At 36.3% G+C, this 8620-nt stretch overlaps 1 protein-coding gene across 2 annotated transcripts; it reads left to right on the top strand.

Moving 5' to 3' along the window:
* Positions 1-617: 617 nt before the first annotated feature.
* On the top strand, positions 618-4838 carry LOC107811873 (BEL1-like homeodomain protein 1). 2 transcript variants are annotated; one of them, XM_016636864.2, is made up of 5 exons: positions 618-884; positions 1265-2195; positions 2949-3325; positions 3739-3799; positions 3888-4838. In XM_016636864.2, the coding sequence occupies exons 2-5, from the start codon at positions 1380-1382 to the stop codon at positions 4572-4574; spliced, it is 1941 nt and encodes a 646-aa protein (XP_016492350.1). In that variant the 5' UTR covers positions 618-884; positions 1265-1379; the 3' UTR covers positions 4575-4838. The 2 variants fall into 2 exon arrangements, with proteins under 2 accessions (XP_016492350.1, XP_016492351.1); XM_016636865.2 differs by lacking the exon at positions 618-884 and adding an exon at positions 887-1045.
* The last annotated feature ends 3782 nt before the right edge of the window (positions 4839-8620 follow it).

The raw sequence follows: 8620 nt of genomic DNA, 5'->3' as shown, positions 1-8620 counted from the left end.
TTACTATGTAGTATTTACTTTGTTTGCAAAATGCAAAGAAAAGAAGAAGCAATCATTTTTTTAAAAAAAAAATCATATGTACATCAAAATTTCAATATATTTTTCTACAGAGAGTAATAAAACAGCATGATATGGCGGCTGATAGGCAGACTCTAGCCAGAGTATTATTATCCATCAATAATTAATTTTGGAATGACAAGCATTTTCTGGATTTATTTTTTTTGAAAAATATGTATTTTTAGAAAAATATTGTATTGAATAATATTTTCTGGTATTTGATTAGAAGGTAAAAAAAAATTTGGAAAAGAGTATTTGCTAAAGAATGGTAATATTGTTTAGGTGTTGGTTGGAGTGTAGTATTACGAAGTCAAGAGTTGAGATAATTATAAAAAAGATAATTTCTACCCAAAAGTGGGAGATTTTTTTGACAATTAAACATAAAAAAGACTACTTGTTTAAAAACATTTTACGAAAAAAATTCCGCCATACTAATTAAACACACGTTCCATAAATAAAAAGAACTTAGATCTGGAGTCTTAACTGCATTACAGATAAATAATTAATTTGAACCAAATTATTGTCCTATGATTTACGTAACACCAAATGAAAATAGTGAAGAAGAGAAGGCTATTTGTATAAAAATTTCAAAAAATTCTGAGTGTAGGAGTATCATTTTCTTTCTCTCACTTCTTTTCTAATTTGTCCTGTTGTGGGGTGGCTAGGAGAGGAATAGTTAGCATAGAGGGTAGGGTGGGGTAACCCCAGGAGCACATCTCTTTATTCATATTTCCCTTTAATCTGTTGAAGAGTTTGCAGAGAAAAGTGATCAGTCTGACAAGAAGGCAACTTCTCAAGCTTAGATAGACAGTTAGTTAGACACACATGTGAGTCTGTGTATTTTTTATCCATTTTCTTTTACTACAATCAACAAAGCTGTCTCAGTTGATATATATATCTTTCTCTTTCTCTGCCTTCCCTTTCTTCTTCTTTTGTGTTTATTTTATATCTTGTGCAACCTTGATTATACCCTTTATTTTTGTCAGCTGTAAGCACAATTTTGATATCCCATTTATCTACTTAAACAAATCCACCATCTTTTATTTTATATATCAAAATCAAAAGCCATCATCATCCCATGTTTTGGGAGTTTTCATATATATATTTGAATTAATATTTAACTCTATGCTCTTCGTCAAAAATGTTCTCCATCTTTATAATTCTTCGTGGATTTATTATAAGCTTCTTCTCTCTTACTTTCTTTCAGGTACCTTCCATCAGTACAAGTTAGCGCAGGTGTTCGAAGTCAAGAAAAACAAAAAAGGACTTTAATTTCTTGATTGATTGTGAATTTAAAATTATTCTTCCTGCAATCTGCTTCTATGTACTATCAAGGAACCTCGGATAATATTCATCAAGCCGCTGATGGTAATATTCAGACACTTTATCTGATGAACCCTAACTATATTCATCAAGGGTACAGTAATGACACACAACAACAACAACACCAACACCAACACCATCAGCAACAAATTATACGCCACGCGCCGCTGCAGCAGGCACAGCAGCACTTTGTCGGCGTCCCTCTTCCGGCAGTTAGTTTGCACGATCAGAATCATGCCCAGCTTATCCACCGTCTGTGGAACCAAAGTGGTGGTGGTGGTGGAAATGGAAGTCATCACCAATCCCAGATTATACCGTCATCCACGGTGGTTTCCGCCACCTCCTGTGGCGGCAGCACCACGGACTTGGCCTCTCAGTTGGGGTTCCAGAGGCCAATAATCATGTCGCCGACACAACAACAACAACAACAACAAGGTGGTCTATCGCTAAGCCTTTCTCCTCAACAACAACAAATTAGTTTCAACAACATTTCAGCTCAGAATCAAGTTGGATCAAATATTAATAGAGGATTAGATGGAATTTCCAGCATGGTTTTAGGCTCTAAGTACCTGAAAGCTGCACAAGAGCTTCTAGATGAAGTTGTTAATGTTGGAAAATGTATCAAAGGAAGTGAATTGGAGAAGGGGGAATTAATGAATAAAGAATCAATACTGCCTTTGGCTAGTGATGTGAACACTAGTAATAGTGGAGGTGAAAGTAGCAGCAAGCAGAAAAATGGAGTTGCTGAACTTACAACTGCTCAAAGACAAGAATTTCAAATGAAGAAAGCCAAGCTTGTTACCATGCTTGAAGAGGTACTTACTCCAATTCATATATTCACAATTTTATCTTCTACTACTTCTTATTTTTCATTATCCTGCTGAATTCTAATCTCATAAAATTGTCAAACTTTAGCTTCCTTAGCTTGACGTGGAGTTTTGTTTAAACAAATCAATCAAATGATCCAAAACTCTAAAAACAATTTATATCTACTCTACTATAATTTACCATTTTCTCAAAGTTTTGTGCAGGAGAAATTAAATGGGTGACACTATGGATTCATATTTGATACTGTAATTGGTAGACGAAAACGTACCATGGCTTTAAAATTTAGACACCAATCACACGTTTCTTCTCTCTTGATATCTAAGCTGACAATGTGTGGCTCTAAATTTTCTTCTGCGGGTCCAACTAAAGCTACAGTTAGTAGTACAGTATAGGAACCTAAAAACTGTCTTCCCCTAGGCGAAAAGCAATAACTCATATTCACTAATTATTTCTTACTTGGAGTCTTTCAACGGAGAGCTCTTCAACTTTTTTTTTTTTTGTGAGGGAACGACAAAGACTGAATTTCAGTGGATTGTGGCAATAAGGTCACTCTGACACTTGACATACCCTAAAGCTCTTTAATTTCTTATTAAAGTAGTAACTAGAAATACGTGCTCAATTTTTATCGCTGTCTCAAAAGGTTTTCTCGGCCTTTACTACTAGCAAACATCAAATAATTTCGTGTTATAAAACGACATATTACTATGAAAAGTAATGACTTTTTTTTTGGGTTGGTTTAGGTGGAGCAAAGGTACAGACAGTACCATCACCAAATGCAAATAATTGTATCATCATTCGAGCAAGTAGCAGGAATTGGATCTGCAAAATCATACACACAACTGGCTTTGCATGCAATTTCGAAGCAGTTCCGATGCTTAAAAGATGCTATTGTTGGACAAATAAAGGCCACGAGCAAGAGTTTGGGTGAAGAAGATCAAAGCTTAGGAGAGAAAATTGAAGGGTCACGACTTAAATTTGTAGACCATCATCTTAGGCAACAACGTGCACTTCAACAGCTAGGAATGATGCAACCAAATGCTTGGAGACCCCAAAGAGGTTTACCTGAAAGAGCTGTCTCTGTCCTTCGTGCTTGGCTTTTCGAGCATTTTCTTCATCCGTAAGTACTATATTCACATCTATGCACTAACGATGTGAAAAATATATACTCTCAAATAGAAAATTGCTTCTTACCAGGTTTTTACTAATAATTCTAAAGCCAAAGGCGGATTAATTAGGATGTCTGATCATGCATTCTTCAGTCTAATTGAATATCTTACTCTTAGGTCGAACTATGTATGCATATAAATATAAATTAAAATGTCTACGCACAAAAATCACACTTATTCTAAAGTGTATCAGGTTCCGTCTTTGACTAGTTGTAAACATAAATCTTCTTATAAAAGAAATTATCTTTCTCCAATATAAAAGTTTTTTTTAGTTACCAAGTTCTTGTCACTAATTAATATACTTGTTGTATTTTTTGTTTTTAACAACAAAAATTGTTTTTTTCCCCGGGTTTTTGTATTGCAGTTATCCCAAGGATTCAGACAAAATCATGCTTGCGAAGCAAACCGGGCTAACAAGGAGCCAGGTTCTTGGACAAACATTCTACTTTTATTAATTCTTGATTAATTAGTTCTTTTTCTTATTTATAAAAAACCCTGATAAATGAATTGCAGGTCTCCAACTGGTTCATAAATGCTCGAGTTCGACTATGGAAGCCAATGGTGGAAGAAATGTACTTGGAAGAAATGAAGAATAATCAAGAACAAAATAGCTCATCAGAAGAAAACAAAAACAAAAATGAATCCAACAAAGAGAAAATGGTCTCAAAATCAAGTGCTCCACAAGAAAGTGGTACTCCAACAGAAATTGCAACCTCAACTATTTCAACTCCTCCTACTGCATGTGGCTCATCATTTCAAGCAGCACAAGCTCACAACTTTTCCTTTCTTGGTTCATTAAACATGGAAAATAATACTACTACTAAAAAGCCAAGAAATCATGACATGCATAATAATTCTCCAAGTAATATTCTTTCATCGGTAGACATGGCCGAAACCAAAGCTAGAGATCATCAATCAAAAAAAGGGTTCAATCCTTTAATGGATGCAGCAGCAGTATATACAATGGGAGAATTTGGAAGGTTTAATCCGCATGAACAAATGGCAGCAACAAATTTTCATGGAAATAATGGTGTCTCTCTTACTTTAGGGCTTCCTCCTAATTCTGAAAACCTGAGCCAACAGAGTTACCAAAATACTATTGAGTTCAATAGAATGAGCTATGAGAACATTGATTTTCAGAATAAGCGGTTCCCTTCTCAAATATTACCAGATTTTGTTGCAGGTAATCTTGGAACATGAAAAGCACACAATTTCTTGTATATAGGAAATATTCTTTTTTTTTATATAGAAAAAAAAAAGAGATTTGTGCTTTAGTGTGTAGATAGAGTCTGCTTAATTAGTATAGGTCATACTTCCAATTGTCAGAGAAAAGATATACAAAATAGCTTGCTTGGAGTAATATTTAAGGTTAATGTGGAAAATAGTATATAGTTTGTTGTAAAGTTGAGATATTATATTGTTCCTCTCAATTTGCATATAATTTGATACTATATATGTTTTGCACGTACCAGCCTCTAACCTCTATTTCTATTATTTGTAATTGCAGTTTTATTTTATTTTTACGTTTAAGTTTGGTGCAAGTTTATAGTGTCACGCTTTCACTATTAGCTTACCAGTTGTACACCTTGTCACACCTCCTTTTTCTACCCGGAAAGGGTATAGGGGAGTTTTTCCAATTAAAGTGACAATAATTGAAACGGGATAGTTTATTCAAATTCAGAGCCGCCATTTGAGATAATTTATGGTGTCCCAAGTCACCAGCTTAAAATCCCGAATCGAGGAAGATTGACTCTGTTTTACAGTCCGCGAAATACAGAAATCCGGGTAAGGAATTTTGTTAACCCGGGAGATGGTGTTAGGCATTCCCGAATTCCATGGTTTTAGCACGGTTGCTCAACTATTAATATTGGCCTAATTATCCGATTTAATACATCTTTGAAACCTATGTGCATTTTATTCCTTTTAACTGCTTTTAACATTAGAATAAATCACGATTGTCATACACTTGTTTATTTTGTACACATTAGGAATCGTGTCACAGGAACCGTACCCACGATCTACAATATGTTTAATTTATTAACAAATTAGAAATAGTGGCCGGGTCACGTAAGATGTACCCCGGATTTGAAAATTATTTATATTTATCACAAATACGTCACGAAAACCGTACCTGTAGCTATGATGATTTTTATTATAGCGCGCTTAAAGCAAACTACGAATACTCATAATTTATTCAACTTTTAAACCCAAACCCCCACGGTCCAATTCGATATCCAAAACAGCGAGAATATAAAATTTCTTCACGTTTTTAAATCCAACCCCTACTGTTAGAAACACTTTCAATTAATGCTCCAAGTTAATTTCTTACCTAACCATATTCAAAGCTAGATATTAAACATCAATGGAACTGATGACAAGAACGAAAATAGAACTCATCCTTGATTAAGAGGAAAGAACATTGAGGTCAAAAATCCCAACTCTGTACATTTCCGGAACAAAGCCAATTGACACCAAAATGTTAAACAAAGATAACAAAATATGCACAAGAGCCAGATTACAGTGATACGATAGACATCACAATCTCAGGAGCAGATTTAACAAAAGACTTAATACACAAGCCAAATTTCAGTGATTCAATAGATCCTTTATCCGGTTAAATCAACTTAAATCTAAACCTTGCAACTCTGAAAAGTAGCCGAAACTGAAGCAAATTATCCGATTTAAAGCAGAAACTGTTATTCAAAATATCGCATAACATCACGTAATCGGACAGCAGCCGAAATTGAAGCATCGAATCATCACATAAGTAACAAAATGAAACAGAGGAAGAAGAAACCGAGTAATGAAATTTTCAGAGAGACAAAGGATAAATTATTACACACTTCAACGTAATAGAGCATCCAACGACAATTACAGCATTTCAAATCGAAAGTTCACACCTGAAACGCGAATAAAATCGAAAAAATAAAGCAGAACAAAGACCAAATCGCCACCGGAGCTCGAACGAAAAACCCATCAACGAACTCGAGCTCGACCGTAATTTTTGTGTTCAAATGTTGTCTTGGACTGAAAATCGCCGGAAAATACACAAGCTACCAGAAATATTGGATTCAGCCGGATCTGATTTGGGATTGGAGTTTACGTGATGTCCATGGCTGGTTTAAGGTTTTTGGAGCTGATTTCGACTGCAAATCTGGGCTATTTCTTGACTGGTTCCTTGGCTGGATTCTAGCTAGTTTCGAAGGTTTTCCACTGTTGTTTAGAACTGGTTTCGAGGGAGGTTGGGGTGGTGTAGGGCTTTAGGTTGCTGGGTTTTGGGTGGGGATCGTTGCTGATGATTTAGGGTGAAGAAGAAGAAGGAGCTCCGGCGAACTAGGTGGATGGGCAATGGTTCTGGTGAGAAAGGGTATCGCCGGCGATTTTGGAGAAGATTTAGTGGCTAGAACGGGGTGTTGAAGTTTGGCAAAATGCCAAAGTCCCACATTGGTTGGGAGTTAAGTTTGGAGGGGATTTTTCCCCTATAAAAGAAGGCCTAATGTTTAGGATTGAGACACACCTCTCATTTGCCTTCTCATCTGTTTAAGGCATTTGTATCTTCTCTCTTTAGTATTATTTCACTTGTATTTTTGGAGTGGAATAAAATATTTGGTTGTGTCCGAGGAGTAGGCAAAATTAGCCGAACCTCGTAAATTCTGGTGTTCACTTTATTGTTGTTTTATTGTCTTATTTATTATTTGGTGGCTGTCATAATTTTTGGTATAGTAGTTGTGACTTATTCACACTATATACATTTGGCTTCCGCAACAATTGGTATCAGAGCCAAGGTACTGTCTAAGTATGCTCTGTGGTTGCAGCATAGTCTGATCTTCCACATCAGAAAAGATTTATCTTGGTAACTGAGTCAAGGTTCTGTCTGAGTATGCTCTGTGGTTGCAGCTTAGTCTGATCTTCCACACCAGAAAGGAAATAATCTTGATTTGTGTCGTCAGCTATTAAATAATATTTGTGTCAAAGATGGGAGACAATAAACAAGAAGAATCTACATCAAGTGTCAACAATACGTCATCATTGGCATCTTCGCTTATGACAAGAATTGTGTCAAATGCGAAATTTGCGGTTGAAATATTTGACGGGTCCGGACATTTTGGGATGTGGCAAGGCGAGGTTCTAGATGTCCTTTTTCAACAAGGGCTAGATCTGGCCATTGAAGAAAAGAAACCAGATGTTATTGGAGAAGAAGATTGGAGAATTATCAACCGTGTTGCTTGCGGTACCATTCGATCCTACCTTGCTAGAGAGCAGAAATATTCATACACAAAGGAAACTTCTGCAAGTAAATTATGGAAAGCACTGGAGGATAAATTTTTGAAGAAAAACAGTCAAAATAAATTGTACATGAAGAAGAGACTGTTTCACTTCACCTATGTTCCTGGTACCACGATGAATGAACATATCACCAGTTTTAATAAGTTGGTTACAGATTTGCAAAATATGGATACAACTTATGATGATGGTGACTTGGCCTTGATGTTGTTGGCGTCACTTCCTGATGAGTACGAGCACCTTGAAACTACTCTACTCCATGGAAATGACGAAGTTTCTCTCAGAGAAGTTTGTTCGGCTTTGTACAGCTATGAACAAAGAAAGCGAGAAAAACAGAAGGGCGGAGAAGGAGAAGCACTATTTGTGAGGGGTCGTCCTCAAAATCAAACGAGGACAAAGAAGGGAAGATCCAAGTCAAGATCCAGACCCAGCAAAGATGAATGTGCCTTTTGTCGAGAAAAAGGGCACTGGAAGAAAGACTGTCCGAAGTTGAAGAATAAGGCCAAACATAACAATGGAAAGGCCATTATGGATTCAAATGTAGCTGATTGTGATGATTCAGACTTCTCATTAGTTACAACAGAGTCATCAACATCATCAGACATATGGTTGATGGACTCGGCTTGTAGCTATCATATGTGTCCCAACAGGGACTGGTTCATGGAATTTCAAGAAGGAGAATATGGAGTCATCCACACAGCGGATAACAGCCCTCTTACCTCATATGGCATTGGTTCAATACGATTAAGGAACCATGATGGAATGATCAGAACATTGATAGATGTTCGATATGTACCGGATTTGAAGAAGAATCTCATCTCTGTGGGAGCCCTAGAATCAAAAGGGTTCAAAATCATTGCAGAAAATGGAGTGATGAGAGTATGCTCCGGTGCACTAGTGGTAATGAAGGCTAATCGGAAGAATAATAATATGTACCGCTATCGTGGCAGTACAGTTATTGG

Source organism: Nicotiana tabacum, chromosome 8, assembly GCF_000715075.1.
Source record: "Nicotiana tabacum cultivar K326 chromosome 8, ASM71507v2, whole genome shotgun sequence".
Lineage (NCBI taxonomy): Eukaryota > Viridiplantae > Streptophyta > Magnoliopsida > Solanales > Solanaceae > Nicotiana > Nicotiana tabacum.
Note: the sequence above shows the minus strand (reverse complement) of the source record. Positions and strands in the feature narration are given on the sequence as shown.

What these genes read in the sequence shown, in the direction of transcription:
- LOC107811873 (XM_016636864.2), top strand. Translation starts at nt 1,380, where the DNA reads ATGTACTATCAAGGAACCTCGGATAATATTCATCAAGCCGCTGATGGT. An exon ending in TTGTTACCATGCTTGAAGAG is followed by an intron (nt 2,196 to 2,948) that starts GTACTTACTCCA and finishes GGGTTGGTTTAG; the next exon opens with GTGGAGCAAAGGTACAGACA. An exon ending in CCGGGCTAACAAGGAGCCAG is followed by an intron (nt 3,800 to 3,887) that starts GTTCTTGGACAA and finishes AATGAATTGCAG; the next exon opens with GTCTCCAACTGGTTCATAAA.